This window comes from Stenella coeruleoalba (genome assembly GCF_951394435.1).
Source record: "Stenella coeruleoalba genome assembly, chromosome: 6".
Classification (NCBI taxonomy): Eukaryota; Metazoa; Chordata; class Mammalia; order Artiodactyla; family Delphinidae; genus Stenella; species Stenella coeruleoalba.
Genome location: NC_137151.1, coordinates 12,867,740 through 12,886,827, shown reverse-complemented (window position 1 = coordinate 12,886,827; position 19,088 = coordinate 12,867,740). Strand labels below are relative to the sequence as shown.

At 44.6% G+C, this 19,088-nt stretch overlaps 1 protein-coding gene across 1 annotated transcript in view; it reads left to right on the top strand.

The window, feature by feature from the left end:
• The first annotated feature begins 391 nt into the window (after positions 1-391).
• MARCO (macrophage receptor with collagenous structure) overlaps positions 392-19,088 on the top strand; it is a 32,584-nt gene continuing 13,887 nt past the window's right edge. Inside the window, exons 1-3 of the mRNA XM_079924408.1 lie at positions 392-474; positions 12,761-12,862; positions 15,301-15,345. Coding sequence (XP_079780534.1) covers positions 441-474; positions 12,761-12,862; positions 15,301-15,345 — 181 coding nt within the window. The 5' untranslated portion in view covers positions 392-440. The remainder of the gene's footprint in view (positions 475-12,760; positions 12,863-15,300; positions 15,346-19,088) is intronic.

The following is a 19,088-nucleotide window of genomic DNA, read 5'->3' as shown; positions in this document are numbered from 1 at the left end:
GGGATGATGGCAGGGTCTGGACAGATGGAGAAAGTGTGGGGGATCATCGGCTCTGCTCTCAGGGGCCTGGGAACAAGGGGTGGGTTCAAGGACCTGTGACTTGTGTCCCAACTCCCCACACCCCCTTTAACAAGCAGCTGCACTAAGCAGGAGCTCCACATGTAAATAGCCCATGTTTGAGAAATACCTAAGCCTGATCATGTCAGGAAACATTTTGCAAATTCAGAAATCAGAGCCAAGGGAAGTGCTGTGTGCTCCACCAGTAGCAGCAGTAGTTAAAAGGGAACAATCTTTCCCCGAGTGGTTCCTCTTGTGGGGAGCATTTCTGCTGGCTCCAGGACTTTGGCCATCTATAAAACTTAGCAATGGAAAATGAGGAAATTCTCAAGGAGAAAGAGCTCTCAGCTAGCGCCAGAGAAAGAACGACTCTGGACCAAACCATGCCGTCTACAATGGAGACCTTTGAACTTAATGGTAAAGTACTAGTCCCCAGTAATGACACTGCCTGTGATGTAGTCTTTCTCTTGGCGGCATAAGAATAGACGAGTCCATTGAAAGTCTAGGTCTGCACCTTAGAGAGTCAATAATACATTTCTGGAATACCTCCATGCTTCCATTGGAAATTTGTATAATGCTAGTAAAGATGCTGTGTCTTTAGCATACAGGGGTTTTTTTAGCTTCGTGACTCCTTTAAACTGTATTTAAATATTTTCCCTTCAATTAATGCTAATGCTTATTATATGTCCCTCCTTTTTATTAGTGTCTCATTCTGACACACAGATTATGTTTGTGACGTGTGTGATGAAAGGACAATGCAAAACAAGAGGGATGAAAAAGTTCCACAAAACTGAAGCCAAGTGTCATATTTATTTAATGCAATTCTGTTAAAATTCTTTAAGATGTCTTCTGTGAAAATTTATTTAATGCAATTCTGTTAAAATTCTTTAAGATGTCTTCTGTGAAAACTCATGTGTTCCTCGGGGAGTGTGTTCTCCATTTGGTGTGGGCTAGGGTATGTTACAGCTTCATAATTAATCTGTCTTAGATTAAACTCAGATTTTAAAAATTCAGTCAACTGTTGTTTTATTTTCGCCTTCAGTGTTACACAGGTGATGCAGTTTTTTAAATCTTCTAGAATTTGTAGCATGCAAAGTCACTGGTGAGTGCTTCCCACAGGAGAGCTCTGATTTCCCATTTCAGAATATCCTCTTGGAATTGTCTTCCAAGTTGATCAGTCTTTCCCACTCCCACTCTCTTTTCTGGAGACTGTATGTGCAGGAACAACTGCAGCTCTGTCCCCTGGCCTGACTGTCCCTCTCACCCAGGGTCTGTTTGTTCAGGTCAGTGGCTGGAATTATGGGGGTATAAAGATTAAGGGTCCAGCGTTCTGCCTTTAGGTGTTCACAGTGGGGTAACAGAGAAGGCAGGAGTGCAAATGACTTTAATAATTGTTGGTTATTCAGAACTTTGGAGAAGGCAGTGTTCTGGACACATGCCTTTTTAAGATACTAAAAATGTTCAAGTAAAGTCAGGTGATCAAACAGATTTGGCACCTACTCCATGCTGGACACTGCACTCAGCACTGAGAAAATAGACACGGATCAACCCGGCCTCTGGCCCCAGGGAGCCCACAGTCATGTCGGATGGAGGGCGGCAGAGAGAGCCTATTCGTAACCCATTTCTATACAGTTCATTACTGGCTGTCACTGAGATTTGCACAGGACTTTATGGACAGATCTAAGCTGATGTGGGACCCTGGAGGGCAGAGCTGAGCTTTAGCTCTTCTAAAGTTTAATGGGATAGCAAGGATTCGTTAGAGAAAGGAGATGGAGGCTGGAGCTGGGGTAGGGCACAACGTGTTTATGACACCTTCCCAAGGAAGATTCAGAAAAAATACAAATAGCTCCATATTGTAGGGTCAGAATCGGGTGGGGGAGCTCAGTGGGGATTGAGACTAGGACCAATTAATTTGGACTTTATCCTGAGGGTGTCTACTGAAGAAAAAAGAAAAAGCACAATGTGAGAGATGGGAGTTAAGTTTTATTGGGGACAAAATGAAGACTCTAGCCCAGGAGACAACATCTCAGAGAGCTCTGAGAAACTGCTCCAAAGAGGCAGGGGGGAAGGGCAGTGTTATATATGACTTTAGTGAAGGGGGGATGTGCAGTCAAGCACACATGTTGGCAGAGGCTCGTTGCTAGTCAAAAGGAGCAGATGTCCCTGCTAATGATTCTAGCGCTTTTCTAAATAGAGGAGATGCAAGAATTGGGCTCCTAAAATCTTCTCCTGAAAATATCTACCTATCTGAAGACCTGTTCTGCCAGTTTTTTCCCAGAGCGCAGAGAGCCTCATTCCTGATCTCCCCGCTGAACTCCTTTCAGGGGTGGTTGAAGGTCAGCCGCTGCAGCGGTTCCTGATTTAATCCTTGTAGAGGTGGATGGCAAGTGCCGATTTGTAAGTGGCAAGGGCAATGGGGAGCTTTGAAGAGACTGAAGTTGGGCTGACAGCCAGTGATCTGCACTTGAGGTTACTCACCGTCATAGATGGGGGACGAGTTGGAAAGAGTAACCCTGAGGACAGAGACGAGCTTGGCAGCGAGAGATGATGTGAGGCAGTGGGTGTGTGGAAGGAAAAGAGAATGCTCTGGAGAAATTTTAGAAGTCAAATCAGGGACCTCCCTGGTGGTCCAGTGGCTAAGATTCCATGCTTCCAATGCAGGGGGCCTGGGTTCAGTCCCAGGCCAAGGAACTAGATCCCACATGCCACAGCCAAGATCCCACATGCAGCAACGAAGATCCCACGTGCTGCAACTAAGACCTGGTACAGCCAAATAAATAAATAAATATATTTTTTAAAAAAGTCAAATCAGTAGGACTATAGTGGGGGGACAAGGTAAGTGAGGATGCTACAAGGGTCAAGGGTGAATCCCAGATTTCTGACTGGGGTTATAGATACCACGAAGTAAAAATCTAACCCCAGACCAAAATCACTCCAGTTTGGATGGGACACTTTCCTAAGTGCATTCACAGCTTCTACCTCCTCATACAAAGAACATATGGAACTTACTAGATGAGTGCCATCATGGACAGCACTCACTGTGAGGCTCTGTAACACAGTTACCCACTCAGGGCTTTACTGAGATGAAGAATCTACTTACTTTAGCACTAAACGGCTCCAGCCTCGTTTACCTGTCTATCTATCTATTCATCTATCTGCCTATCTATCTATCTATCTACCTACCTAGCTCTCTGTAGGCTGAAGATTTGCTTTAGTTTTCTGAAGAGGCACCACAGACTGCTGGCTCTTGCTGCCCTGAAAGTCCAACAAAACCCCAGGTCTTCCCTTACGAACCAGTATCAGCCCCTCTCCCCTTCAACAATGGAGCATTTGAGCCTGAACGAGAGAATTCACATTTGTCCCTGTGGACCGTATCTTTCTGGGATGCGCTCCTTTCACCTTCTTGAAAATATGAGCATTTGTCTGGTTCAGGTCTTCCTGTCAGTCTCCTGATGTGTCTGGTTTCTCAAGTTCTGTTACCACATTGGCAACCTTTTGCCCGTCTGTGGAATGTAATCTGGCCCTCTCACCCAAAGCCCTCAACTATTTCAGGTCTCACACATTTCTTCATGATATTCCTTCCCATCAATTTCTATCTGAAGAACATCCTTCCTGACAGAGAAGACCCCCAAAAATACAAATTATGAAAGAAAGTTATGTTTTTTTTTGTTGTTTGTTTTAATTAACACTAAGCATTGGCCCCAACATTAGAGCTAGCTGTCCCTTCTTCCTGCTCTGAAGTTAATTTTAAATATTCTCCTAACAAACCTTAACCCTGGAGTCTATGCAGGGTCAGCCTTACTGATATGACTTCTTTCATTTCATGTCATTGTTCTGACTTTATTTTTTGTCGTGTCACTAGTTCTTAGAATTTTTTTTTAAAATCTGACTTTACCCAGAGGTGTTTCTTCACTTTTTTGTGTGAAATAATTGTAAATTTTTGCAATCAAAAGTTGCAAAAAACAAATGTACAGGGAAGTCTTTGTGACCTTCACCCATTTTCCCCCAGTGATAACATCTTGCATAGCTCTAGTACAATATGACAACCAGGAAACTGATATTGGTACAACCCACAGAGCTTACTTAGATTTCTTTAGTTTTACACGCACTCATTCGTGTGTGTGAATGTAGTTCTCTACAGTTTTATCAGATGCGTATACTTGTGTAACCACCACCAAAATCAAGATCTGGATCAGTTCCATCACCACAAAAATCTCCCACATGATACTTTTTCATAGACGCACATACCCTCTCTCCCCGCCCAGCCATCACTATCCCCCAGCAACCACTAATCAGTTCCTCCTTTCTATAATTTTGCTATTTAAAGAAAGTTATATAAATAGAATTACACAGCATGTAACTTTTTAAAGACTGGCTTTTTTTCCGCATAGCATAATTCCCTCGAGATCCATCCAAGTTGTTGTATGTATCCGTAGTTGGTTCTTTTATTAATGAGTATTATTAATGAGTATTAGTCTATGATATGAATGTACACAGTTGGCTTAACCGTTCACCCATTGAAAGACATTTAGGTTGTTTTTCCAGTTTGGGGCTATTACCAATAAAGCTGCTATGACCATTTACATAAAAGTTTTTGTGTAAGCACAAGTTTTCATTTCCCTGGGATAGAGGCCCGAAAGTACAATGGCTGGACTCTAAATATATGTTTAGTATCACAAGAAGCAGCTGATCTGTTTTTCCAGTGTGGATGCACCATTTTACATTCCCACCAGCAGTGTACAACAGATTCACAATCCTTGCCAGCAATTGATATTATTACTATTTTTATTTTAGCCATTTGGATAGACACGTGATAGTGATACCTCACTGTAATTTTAATTTGTATTTTCCTAATAGCTAATGACGTTCCTAATAGCTAGTACCTTTTCATGTGTGCATTTGCTGTTGGTACACCCTCCTCAGTGAAATGTCTCTTCGTGCCTTTTGCCAGTGTTTTGATTGGATTCTTTGGTCTTTGACTAATCTAAACAAAAACTCAACATTTTGAGAATTCTTTATATACTCAAGATACAAGTCCTTTGCCAGATACATCATTTGTAAATATTCTCTCTCTGTCTGTAATTTGTCATTTCCTCCTCTTAACAAAGTCTTTTGCAAAGCGAAAGCATTTAATTCTATTGGGGTCCAATTTATTGATTTTTCCTTTCATGGATTGTGCTTTTGGTGTCAAGTCTGAGAACTTTTCACTTAGCACTGGGTCCCAAAGATGTCTCCTATGCTTAATTCTAAGAGTTTTACAGTTTTACATGACAATATTATGGTTCAGTTTGTGTTGATTTTTTAATAAGATGTAAAGTTTAGGTCAAGGTTTGTGTGTTTTGCTTATGGATGTACAATTGCTTCAACACCATCTGCTGAACAGTCTCTTCTTCCTCCAGTAAATTACTTTTGCATCTTTGTCAACAATCAGTTGGGCATACTTGTGTGCGTCTATTTCTGTGTTCTTTATTCTGTCCCATTAATCTGCATGTCTATCCCTGCACCAATACCACACTGTCTTGATAATGTAGATTTACTGTAACTCTGAACATCAGGTAACATTATTTCTCACAAGTTATTCTTTTTCAACATGATTTTAGCTATTCTGGGGCTTGTGCCTTCCCATATAAATTTTGGTATAAATTTATACCATTGAAAACCTTGCTGGGATTTTGTAGGAATTATATTACACCTCTAGATCAGTTTGAAAATTGACATCTTTCCATCTTTATGTTCAGTCTTACAATCTGTGAACATGGTATGTTTCTGCATTTATTTAGGTCTTTTTTTTTTAATGAGGATTTTGTAACTTTCAGCATACAGATCCTGTATACATTTTGTTAAATTTAATATCTAAATATTTCATTTTCTTTGGAGCAATTGTAAATGCCATTTTTAATATAAATTTATGTATTTGATTTATATATTTTTGGCTGTGTTGGGTCTTCGTTGCTGCACGTAGGCTGTCTCTAGTTGCGGTGAGGGGGACTACTCTTCATTGTGGAGCACGGGTTCTTGGCTCAAGGGCTTCAGCAGTTGTGGCACGCTGGCTCAGTAGTTTTGGCTCGAGGGCTCTAGAGTGCAGGCTCAGTAGTTGTGGTGCACGGGCTTAGTTGCTCCACGGCATGTGAGATCTTCCCAGACCAGGGTTCAAACTCATGTCCCCTGCATTGGCAGGCAGATTCTTAACCACTGCGCCAATGTGTCCCACCATTGTGTTTTAAATTTCGATTTGCACTTGTTTTCCAGTTGTATACAGAAAAAGAGAGTGAGAACAGACATCCTTGCCTTGTTCCCAACCTGAGGAGGAAAGTTTTCTGTCTCACCATTAAGACTGACTGTAAGCTTTAGATAGCTTGTTGATTCTCTTTTTTTTTTTTAACTTGAGGATGTTCTCTTCTTTTTTAGTTTGCTGACAGGTTTATTATAAATTTGTTATTACGAGAGTGATAATTATGACAATTTATTATGAATTAGATTTTGTTAAGTGCTTTTTCTGCATCAACTATATGATTATATGATTTTTCTTCTTTAGCCTATTGATATGTGGATTACATTGATTTTCTAATATTGAACCAGGCTTGTATACCTGGAAATCCCATTTAGTCATGGTATGTAAATCCTTTTTTTAAAAAAAATAAATTTATTTATTTACGTATTTACTTTTGGCTGTGTTGGGTCTTCGTTTCTGTGTGAGAGCTTTCTCCAGTTGCGGCGAGCGGGGGCCACTCTTCATCGTGGTGCACGGGCCTCTCACTGTCATGGCTTCTCATTGCGAAGCACGGCTCCAGACGTGCAGGCTCAGTATTTGTGGCTCACGGGCCCAGTTGCTCCGCGGCATGTGGGATCCTCCCAGACCAGGGCTCGAACCTGTGTTCCCTGCGTCGGCAGGCAGACTCTCAACCACTGCGCCACCAGGGAAGCCCCTGTAAATCCTTTTGATGCATTGCTTGATATGGGTTACTGCTATTTTGTTGGGAATTTTTGTACCAAATTTCATGAGAAATATTGATCTTTAGTTTTCTTTTTGTACTGCCTTTGTCTGGTTTCCATATTAGGGTAATACTTATCATATAAAATGAGTTAGGAAGTGTCCTCTACTCTTCTGTTATCCATAAGGGATTGTTTGAACTTGGTGCTAATTCTTTTTTTAAAGGTTTGTTAGGAAATTTCAATAAAATCATCTGGATGTGGATATTTCTTTTATAGGAGATTTTAAATTACGAATTAAATTTATTTAAGGGGCATAGATATTTATATTATCTGTTTCATCTTGGTTGAGTGTTTGTAGTATGTGACTTTTGAGGAACTGTTTCGTTCCTTCTAAGTTATGAGCATAGTTAGTGGTAGTATTTTCTTATTTTGTTTTTAATGGCTGCAGCATCTGTGGTGATATACCCTGTTTTATTATTGATATTGGTGATTTGTGTCTTCTTTCTTTTTATCTTTGTCCTTCTTGCTAGAGCTTTATAAATTTCATTGATTTTATTCAAAGAACCGGATTTTTTTTTACATCTTTATTGGAGTATAATTGCTTTACAATGGTGTGTTAGTTTCTGCTTTATAACAAAATGAATCAGTTATACATATACATATGTTCCCATATCTCTTCCCTCTTGCATCTCCCTCCCTCCCACCCTCCCTATCCCACCCCTCTAGGTGGTCACAAAGCACCGAGCTGATCTCCCTGTGCTATGCGGCTGCTTCCCACTAGCTATCTATTTTACGTTTGGTAGTGTATATATGTCCATGCCACTGAAGAACCAGATTTTTGTTTTTTATTTTCTCTTTTGTATCCTTATTTTAAGTCTCATTGATTTCTGCTCTGGTGTTTATTATTTCTTTTTTTTCCTGGTTGTTTAGGGTTATTTTACTCTTCTTTCCTGGTTTCTTGAGGTAAGAACTTAGTTTACTGATTTGAGATCGTTCCTCATTTGTAATGTAAGATTTTAGTGCTGTAAATTTCCCTTCCAGTGCTGCTTTAGATGTAGCCCATAATTTGGTATGTTGTATTTCCACTTTCATTCAGTTCTGTTAAATTTTTTTTTTCTTTGAGACTTTCTCTATGACCCATGCATTATTTAGAAGTTTTAAAAAAATTTCCAAGGGTTTGGACATTTTTCTGCCTGTATGTTATTAATTTCTATTTTTATTCCATTATTGTCAGAGAACATCTGTAAAATTTAATTTCTTTTACATTTTGTTGAGGTTTGTTTTATGACCCAGGATATGGTCTTAGTAAATATTCCATGTATGCATGGAAAGAATGTGTATTCTTCTGTTGTTGCATGGAGTATTCTATAAATGTTAATTAGATCCTGTTGGGTGGTGGTGGTGTGCAGTTCTTCTATACCTTTGCTGATTTTCTATCAATTGCTGAGAATGGGGTATTAATGTCCCCAATTATAACTGGGATTTGTCCATTTCTCCTTTCAGTTGTATCAATTCTGTCTCATGTGAATAGAAGCTCTACTGTTTGGTTTCTTATAGACAGCTTATAATTGGGTCATGCTTTTCCATTCACTTTGCCAATTTCTACCCTTTACTTGGTATATTTAGCCTATTTACATGAAAGTAATTATAGGTATGTTAGGCTTAAATCTGCTATCCTATTTTGTATTTTCTCTGTTTCTTCTGTTTCCTGTTCATCTGTTTCTCTTTTCTTACCTTCCTATGGGTTACTTGAGCACATTTTTTGAATTCTATTTTTAATTATTTATAAGATTTTTGTGGTACATCTCTTTGAATAGTTTATTTAGTGGTTTCTCTGGGCATTACAATATACATACATAACATATCACAGTCTACTGGTATCAACATTTTATCACTTTGAGTAAAGTGTAGAAATCTTATTTCCATTTATGTCCTTTTATCATCTTCACTTTTTAAAATGAATTGCCTGAGGTATTTCCTCTGCATACACTGAGAACTGCATCAGGCAGCATCATAATTTTTGTTTCAACCATCAAATGTGGTTTTTTAAAATCATGAGGAGAAGTATGGTCGAATATATAGTCCTGTATTTTACCCATTCTTCTTTCCTTTTTCTTGTTCTTCCTTTCGGAAGTGCCAAGCCTTCTCTTACTATCATTAACATTCTATTTGAAGAACTTCCTTTAGCCATTCTTTAAATGTAGGTTTACTAGCAATAACTTCTATTAGTTTTCCTTCATCTGAGAATCTCTATTTCCCATACCTTGCTAAAGCATGCATTCATGGTTGACAATTCATTTCTTTCATCACACAAAAAATATTGTGCCACTTCTAGCTGATCTCCATGGTTTCAGATGAAAAATCTGCTGATATTCCAAATTGGTATCACTTTATAGGTAATGTGTCATTTTTCTCTGGCTGCTTTCAAAATTTTTTCTTTTTCTTCAGATTTTAAATTTTCTTTATGTCTAGATTTTTCAGATTTTTGCCTATGTGTCTTGGTATGGGTTTCTTTGAATGTACCATGTTTGGGATTTGCCCAACTTCTTGGATCTGTAGGTTTATGTCTTCCCCAAATTTGAGAAATTTTCAGCTACCATTATTTCTTTGATTATTTTTTCAGCTTCACGCTTTTTCTGGGACTTCAATGATATAAGTATTATGTGTTTTATTTTTTCTTTTTTATTGCTCCACCTGTCTCATAGGCTCTGTTTATTTGTTGTTGTTTTTGTTGATGATTTTCTCTGTTTTTCAGATTGGGCAATTTCTGTTGTTCTATCATTTAGTTCTATCTATCTATCAGTCACTGAAAGAATTAGTGATTCTTTCCTTTATTGTATTTATTACACTATTGAGCCAATGTGGTGACGTTTAAAAAAATTTTTTTGTGTTTTGAAATTATACAATTTCCATTTGGTTCTTTTATATATCTTCTATTTTGTGACATTTTAAAAAAAAGTTTTATTTGTAATTACTCATTAAAGAATTTTTGTGATGGCTGCTTTAAAATCCTTATTGAATAATTCCAACATTTGTGTCATCTCAATGATTTTAGGTTTACGTTTCTTACATAAACTATTTAGATTTAGTAGGTAGATTCTGGTTCATTTTGTGGGCTATGGTTCCAATCACAATTTAATTTTCAGAGCCCTGACCATGCTATTCTAGTCTGTTTTGTTCCCTGTGCTATTGGTGTTCTTGCCCCTTGCTTGTGCTGCCTGCAGGGGCAGAGGACACTGCTCTACATTGCCCAGTGCTACTAAGTAGAGGGTGGGAGACCTCAAACCCACAGGGCAGAGACCACTTCCCTGGGCCTCATCAGTAGCTCAGTGCTGGGAATGTGGGGAGAGGGGCTCCCACTTGATTTCCACTAGTGTTACAGTAGGAGAGAAGTACACCTACCAAGCCATATTCTGCCACTTGGTGAGGGGTTGGGAGATGGAAGGCCTGGGAACCCTAAAATTTGTGTGCAACCTTTTTTCTTCACTGAGCTCTTTTATGGAATTGAAATTTTATTTCTCTCTGGAGCCACATTTTCACTGTGAGTCAGACAATAGAGCTGTCAAATTTCTAAAACCTGCTTCCCTAAAATCTCTACCCAGAATAACCATAGTTTACTCCAGGTAAGCTCATTCTTATTCACCTGAAGTTTTTTTTTTTTTTTTTTTAATTTTCATTCTCTCATCTCAAGCAACTCTTGCTCACTGGTCAACCCCAAACGCGAGTAGATATTTCCTTGACAGTTTATTCTAACCACTAAGAGATGAAATGATCAACATAAGGGTAAAGAATTTATCAGATCCTCTGCTTTGTATAGAGTGAGTTAGACAAAGCTCACAGATTTGAAGTTCCCAGTTTCTAAAATACCTTGCCTCTAGGCCAGGTGATAGCTCTGAATTAAAAAGCATTCTGGGCTTGAACTACTCCCATCATACTACCATGTCTGTTTTTCCTCTCATCATCCTTACTCAAATGCCTTGCACCATGGTTCTACCATGTAATTTGAAAATATCTTTATCTTCCGTGCTGGCCTTCACCTCCACCTCTGACCTCTATGGTACCTGTGTCTCTGAAGCATAATTTATCTTTCTATTCCCATCGCATGCTATGTTTCATCATGTTTGGTTGCTGTCTATGAGATAGTATTCACCATCCACCATCTTCTATTAAATGTGAGGCTTCCTCTGTAAGTTATCCATCTTCACCATCATGACTATATGGACACCTGAGGTCTTAAGTTGCATTCCTGATGCTCTCCCAACACTTCAAAATGTTCCACTCTGTACACGTTCAGCACCCAAACCGCTCATTCATCCATTCATCTAGCCCGTCACCATCTTTCCAGCACACCATGTTGGTGCTGGAGCACAGCCTAAGAAACTTCCAGGCCATATGGAGGATACTGAAACATATATACAGCTCAGGTGCTCAGGGCCACAGTGGATAAAAATACAGTGATGTGGGGAAGCAGAGCGAGGTCCTACCCAGCCGAGGGGAGTCTGAGAATCTATCTTGGAGCAGGAAAAGATTTACTGTGCTCCCAAAGGATGAGTACGAATTAGTTATGCAGAAAGAAGGAAGGGAGGTTGGGTATTCAGAGGAGATACTCTGCCTGAAGTTACAAGGGTGTAACTACAGTGGTCTGGCCTGACCATTGGTCAGTGTCAGTGGGGAGGTGAGGTATGGAGGTGTGGCCATAGGAGAGCTGGCTGGAGGGCAGGCTACATGAACCAGCAGGGGGAGCTGTTTGTCCTGAGGGCAGTGAGCTGAAGGGCTGAGGGCAAGGGAGTGACTGGAGCAGGTTGTGTGTTGGAGAACTCACTCAGGCTGCTGTGTGGGCCTAGATTCCAGGGGTGCATGGGGGTGGGGGGAACACCCTGTGCTAGACTGAGCATAACCACGTGTCTTCAAGGAATACGAGGCAACTATTAAAGAGAACAGTTAAATCTCTCTCTACTGAGAAAACTAGAGGGAAGTCCATGGAAAACTTCACTGCAGAAAGCGCATGTGCTATAATTGATATGTACTGTAATATGTAATTATAACATGATGTCATTAGAGTAAAATTAAAAGGAAAAAAAAAACAAGTCTATCTAGGAGGATGTGGGTTTGTAAGTTTCTGAGAGGAAGGGGAGATGGAAGGAAGGCCACAACCCAGAATGTTAACAAAGCTTACCTCAGCGGGTTAGGACCTCAGGGGATTAATTATAAGACTATTAATCCTTGAAATGCTCTCCATATTGTTTGAGGAATTATATTAAGCACGTTTTACCTTTGTAATTAAAAAGAAAACAAAGGCCTGGACGTGATTTCCAGCTCTTGTCTTATAACCTAACAGGTTTTCTCGACTGTTCCAAACCACACTCATTGTTTGTAAAACAGGAACAATCATCCTCCTCCCAGAATTTTGAAATTGAAATATGCTAGTTCATCAATTTCTCTGATGCACATCTATTGAGTGACCCCTGTGGCAGGTTCCGTGCTGGGGCTTCGACGGGGAGAAAGGCTGACAAGACTGCGCCCTTCCAGCTAAGGATGTGTGCACAGCGGTTTTTTGCCACATAAATGAGGGGCTGACAATGGCACTCCTTGCCTTGTGGCAAGGAGAATCAAGGGGAAGATGATCTGGGGGTCGTGGGCCTTTGTGTCTTTCCCCTCGTGAGACCTCATGGGCAGCCCCCTGCTCATACAGAGGGGATTCGGGCACAGGCTGGGGGCCCCTGCTCTCTGCCCTCTGCAGCAGCAGCTGTCTGCCTGGGTTGTGTTTCAGATCCAAAGCCCAAGAAGAGGAATGGGGTAAACTGCTTCACGGTCTTGCTGTTCATCTACCTGATTCTGCTCACCGCAGGTGCTGGGCTGCTGGTGGTGCAAGGTAAAGCACCTGGGTCCTGTCTGGTCCCTCCTGGGGTGACAGTGTGGCCCGGCCCGACACAAGGCACAGGTTCACAGGAGAGCCCTTGGGGCCACTGCTGCCTATCTGCTGGGAGAGAGTTCTCAGTCCCTGGGTGGTCTGCATGGTGGGGGAGAAGAGGGGGAAGCAGAAAGGGGAGTGTGTGTTGCATGTGTGTGTGTGTGTGTGTGTGTGTGTGTGTGCGTGTGTGTGTGAGAGAGAGAGAGAGAGAGAGAGAGAGAGAGAGAGACAGCAAGAGGGAGGGAGGGAGGTAGAGAGAGAGGGACCACATGTGTGAGGCTGTGTGTGTCTGAAGCAGTGAAAGATGCAGTGATCTCACAAGGATGTGCCTCATGCCTCTCACATCAAGGATTCCCTGCCTCTGAATGGGAAGTAGCTTTGTTGGTCAGAGTGTTTCATTTGAACGTGATTTGACTTTCAAAGTGCTCCCAACCCAAATGGTGAGGCCATGAAGCAATTCCATCAGCAGAGAGTGAAGTCCCTCAAGAACGCTGTGTGGCCAGTTGTCATAAACACACGTCACACGCTTATGAAAGTTACACACGATTAGGCCAGATCAGCATATTAGCGGCCACGCTTTCATGTCCAAGCATGCACAAAGCTCCTAACTGCATGCAGGTTATTCGTGGGCGCAGTGGTTATACAGGGTGTAGGTACGTTCTGTGGTCGTGTAACGTCATATCTGAGTGTGGAGCGCACGCATGCAAGATACAGACAAAGTTCTGTGTGCTCACTCTAAGTCCGCACGGTACACTAAACACGTGCTTACCTGTTCAGGACGCAGAGTTATGCACATGTGACACAGAACGTCAGGGTTATGCTCAAGTGCCTAGGACTTGAATGAAGTCCCTAAAAGGATGCTGCAGGTGTGGCGGTGGGGTGTCCAGTTCTGAATCTGCAGAAGCGGCTCCAGGCCCTGGAGACGCCCTACAACAATCAAACGCTGGTCCCCGAGCATCTCCTGCAGGCCCAGCTCATCCGCGTCCGCACCAGGCAGGAGCACCTACTACGACTGGTGGACAACTTTACTCGGATCCCAGGTTGGCCCCTCCCCCCTGGGCTGGGACTCCCCAGAGAGGACGGGAAAGGGGGAGCGTCTCGTGGGCAGACCAAGGGGTCTTTGGACCTGAATCCCGTTCTCTGGCCTCGTATGAGAGTGTGGAGGCCAAGACAGGGGGTGAAGGCCGTATGGGGAGGGCATGAAGTTACAGGCATCCTGGGTGGCTGCAGACAGCTCTCCAGGAGACAGTGGGTTCAGGGACCTAGGAACCAAGGATGCTGTCCAGACGAGTGTGATCTCCAAGGGCCAAGGTCTGCAGCAACCAGCCAAAGGCCGGGTCTGAGTCGCAGAGCCCTCAGACTGATCCAGAGTGTGCAGGACAGAGCCCAGGGCGATTTCCAGGACCACTCCCAAGCAGCAAACTAATACCGGTCTGTGGCTGGAGAGAGTACCAGTGGGCGCCAAGCCAGGCTGGCCAGTGCCTGGACCTTCGAGGGGAGAGGACAGCGGGCCTGTCCTTATAGAGGAGAGAGCCCTGGCTCCTCCCACCATGTGAGGACATAGCGAGAGGCTGCAGTCTGCAGCCCAGAAGACCTTCCCCAGAACCCAGCCAGGCCGTCCCCTGATCTTGGGCTTCCAGCCTCCGGCAGTGGGAGAAGTGAATTTCTGATGTTTAAGGTCCTCCCACCCCGGTCTGCGGTGTGTTGTTATAGCAACCAGCATGGACCAAGGCCAGACAAGGAGCCCTGTCCCGGCCACCCGAGTCTTTGGGAGGCTGTGGTCCGCAGAGCAGCCCTGGCAAGGGAGAGATCTGACGTAAGTGGCAGCGGTGATGGGTACCATTTATCAGAGCGCGGGTGTGCTTTCCGTGCTGGTCTCCACGTGGCGGCCTCAGGACAGCCCTGCATAACTGGTATATGAACCCCATTTCACTGACGAGAGAGCTGATGCCCCAAACAATGAGAGGGTGTGCCCAGGGTCACCCAGCTAAAGTGGCACTGCTGCCGCTCGAACTCAGCCTCCCTCGGGAATCACCATCTGCACGGCTGTGTTTTGCTTGTTGGGCCATGAGCTCCTTGGAGGAAGGAGCTCTGTCTTTTCTTGTGTCCCTTCCACACAGTTTGGCTGGTCCTCAGTGCTCAGTGACACTCGTTAAGTGAATGATGGTGTGAGTGGCATTGCCCCCCCCTTGCTGGTTGGGGCATTGGTGCCTCTGCCCCTTCTCCTCAAGTCTTCCAGGTCCAAAGGGGCCCTCGCCTCCCCGTCTGCCAGGGCCACCAGCGGAGACGGGGGCCCCGGACGAGATGGAGCCGCAGAAACCTGCCTCTGTCTATAGACCCCATAATCCTTTCTCTCCTCCTTTGTGCAGGCTACGTTCTGAATTCCTTCTCCTTTCCAGGCCCCCCAGGACCCCAAGGTCCACCAGGAATCAAGGGAGAGGCAGGTGAGCAGGGGCTGGGTGTGTGCTCCAGTGTGCACAGAAGGCTGTCTCGGAGCAGCTGCAGGGGTCCGCAGGCACACACGCCATCCCCAGAGTCTGAACACCCGGTGGGGTCTGTATGTGAGGGAGGTCACCTGAAGTGAGACCCTAGATGGGCTGGGTTACTGGGAAGTACCTGCATCCCGGGGAAGACAACTAGGTGTGGCTGGAGGGGTGTGGACACTCCAAGCCCCTCCTTGGTGCTCAGAGTACAAGCCTGTGAGCCTCACCGGGAAGAGTCAAGCTCTTTGGTCCAGACTCCAGAGTCTGACGCATCTGCCTTCACCATAGACTGGCTCTGTGACTTCGGAAGCATTCCCTTACCTTTCTGAGTCTCAGTTTCTTTGTCTGTAAAATGGGGACAAGAGTGCCTCAGAGGGTTACTAGGAGGTTAAAATAACGATTCAAAGCACATGATTGTCTCTCCCTTTTAGGTTGTGGCCTTAACCTGCCCAGCTGCCTTACAAATCGCCACGGCATAGCTGGGTCAGAGAATGTGAGGGCTTGGCTGCCCCCGGGGGTAGGGGGCCTCCATCACTGTTACAGTCCGCTCTGCTCTTCACTTAGACTCTCAAACCTCCAATCCCTGGAGGGGTTGAGGCTGCTGAGCTGTAAAGGTGCAAAGACAAACGTTACTGGAGGAAAAAGCGAAATGAGAGGATTTGCAAGAAAGGGGGAAATAAACAAACCAAGATCCTCTCAGCCTCCAGGTCGCTGAGACAGAATGAAAAACACCACCAGTTACAGAAGGGAAACTTGATAAAGGGAAACTCATTTTCGAGTAACTAATTTTTTGGAAGGACTTTAAGAGAAGGGGGAATCCCAAACAACCTAGTGTTCTAGGTCACCAGCAGGGTTTTTCCGGGGAGGTTTTCAGGGGGAGGACGAGTAGAAGGAGAGTTTAGGGACACACACAGGCACTCAAACACCCACGGGCTCACACACACGTGTGCACACACATTCATGCAACACAATCACACATGCGCCAGCATACTCGTGCACGTGCTCACATGTGCACACGCACTCACACGCACTCACCGCCCAGCCACAAACTCACTCACACACGCTCACTCAACCTTCAGAGCCAGAGTGGGGCAGGGTCACTCAGAGGGTGGTGGGTCACCAGGCATCCCAGGGGCACAGCTGTGGTCCCTTTTGTCCAGGTGAGCAAAGGACAGGAATGGAAAAGCTAAGAGCAAAGTGAGAGGGGGAAGAATTTCCTGCCAGGTACAACGTGTGGCCAGTGGGGACGCAGGCAGTGCTGGGAGCTCAGAGGAGAAGGTGAGGGACCGAAATGGGGCCTGAGGGGGGCCTGGGGAAGGAGGGGGGACCGCTGGCAGTGAGGGCTAAGGGGCTGATTCCAGAAGGAGGACTTTAAGCATCTAGAATCTTCCCTCGATGGCCAGCGCTCTCTCTAGAGTAGTGCTTCTCAAGCTGTGGGTCATGGATAAGAACCATTTGAGGTGCTTGTTTAAAATGCAGGTCTGTGTTTTAGAGATCGTGGAGGGTTCTGACCCTGGACATGGAGGGGACAGGCTCTGAGAAGCACGGCCCGAGCGCTCTGGCTGTGACTGAGCACCTCGTGTGCTCCTGGTCTCTTGGCAAGAGACCACCCTCAGGGTGGCTCTGGGCGCAGCAGGCGAATGAGGCTGTGGAACCAGGAGACTTGGTCGCCATCCCTGCTCACCTGTGTAACTAGACACGTTACTTGGCCTGTTGAGGTTTAACCTCTTCCTTTCAGCAAAGAATGGCAATTACATTAAAATCATAATAATTAAATTATACATGCTTTGCAGGACAGCTATAAGGGTTGGAGATCGTGTGTTCAAACTCTGCTACGTGGTAGGTAGTGTTAGTGATCCTGTAAAGTAGAAAGGGAAGGACTTCAGTTCTAAGATCAGACAGATCTGGGTTCTAATACAGCTCTAGCTGTGTAACCTCTCCGAGCCTCAATGTACTCACCTACAAAAGGGGGATAATAATAGCAACCTTCAATGAGGATTGATTACAACAGGAATATAAGACAAGATTGTGATGCTATACCTGGCATGTAGGAAATATTTACATTAGAAGAAACGGAGGGTGCTTGCCATCAGGAAGAGGGAGCCCTTATAGGGATGTGTCAGCCGTCCTCCAATATTAGAGAGGTTCCTGTGGAAGAGAAAATAGACTTGCTCTCAGTGGTACCCCACAGAAGAATGGAGGTCAACGGGCAAAGGTTTCTGGAGAACCAATTATGCTGAGGTAAGGGAGGAACAAATAGTTAAGACTTGGGCTGCCGCACGATGAAACGGGCAGATGGGGGGTGTGGGGAACAGGGGCTGCAGAATTCTCCTTGGTGGGACTGAAGGGGGATCCTTGCACCAGGCAGGTGGTTGGACAGTTGACCTGTGAGGATGACTCCAAAGGTAGCCCTCCGCATTTCTCTATGGCCCAGACTTTCTCAAGGTGACCCTGCCAGCCCCAGAGAGGGGATGACAGCCAGGCTTTTGCCTGTGGAGTCTGAGCCACACTGCTTCCCATCCACCCATCACTTCCCATCCACCCATCACTCTCACCCACCGCCACGCCCAGACTCAGGCCTGGAAGCAATGTGGCTGGCGAGCGGAAATGATCAGTTTCACTTCTTCAGAAATCAGGACTCTAACCTACCCCTCCTCTTCCCAAATTTCTTTTCCCAAGGTCACCAGATCTCTCTTACCCACTGCTTGCCCAATCCACTGTCAGCGGACGGGGCTAGCGGACCAAGTGGGACCCGCCCCAGCGGCACTGATGTTTTCTGCTCTTTGCCCCAGCAGATGGGTAAAGCCACATTGATGAGGTTCCAGGGGACACATCTATTTCCCTCACTCCATCTTTAGCTGTGATGACGGGCAGGTTCTGAAGTCAGACGCAGCTGTGATTCCTCAGGCGCCTCCAGACTCTGGTCCTTTCACCGGTACTGCTTTGCTTCCCAAGGTTGTAACTTTTGAGAGAGACACGGAAGTCATAGCAATACAGACTCAGGCCCAGACCAGTCTCAAGAAACCTCATACAGGGAATCCTCTGGCGGTCCAGTGGTTAGGACTCCGTGCTCTCACTGCAGAGGGCCTGCGTTCAGTCCCTGGTCGGGGAACTAAGATCTCGCAAGCCGCGTGGGGCAGCCAAAAAATAAGGAAAAGAAAGAAAGAAACCTCAGAGAGCCATACAATTGCCTTAGCGTGATGGCCCTGGCTGGCCCAGAGCCATAGGGCACCAACAAATTCCTCCAGGGAAATAATTCCTAGCCTTGTTTAAGAAGGACCATTTGTCATGAAGGACCTAGGGGTAAGACAGGAATAGACACAGACCTACTGGAGAACGGACTTGAGGATATGGGGAGGGGGAAGGGGGAGCTGTGACAGGGCGAGAGAGAGGCATGGACATATATACACTACCAAACATAAGGTAGATAGCTAGTGGGAAGCAGCCACATAACACAGGGAGATCGGCTCTGTGCTTTGTGACCGCCTGGAGGAGTGGGATAGGGAGGGTGGGAGGGAGGGAGATGCAAGAGGGAGGAGATATGGGAACATATGTATATATATAACTGATTCACTTTGTTATAAAGCAGAAACTAACACACCATTGTAAAGCAATTATACCCCAATAAAGATGTTAAAAAAAAAAGAAGAAAGGAGCGCCATTTGGCCCTTCCACTCACGGTGGATGCTCTGAATGACCAAACA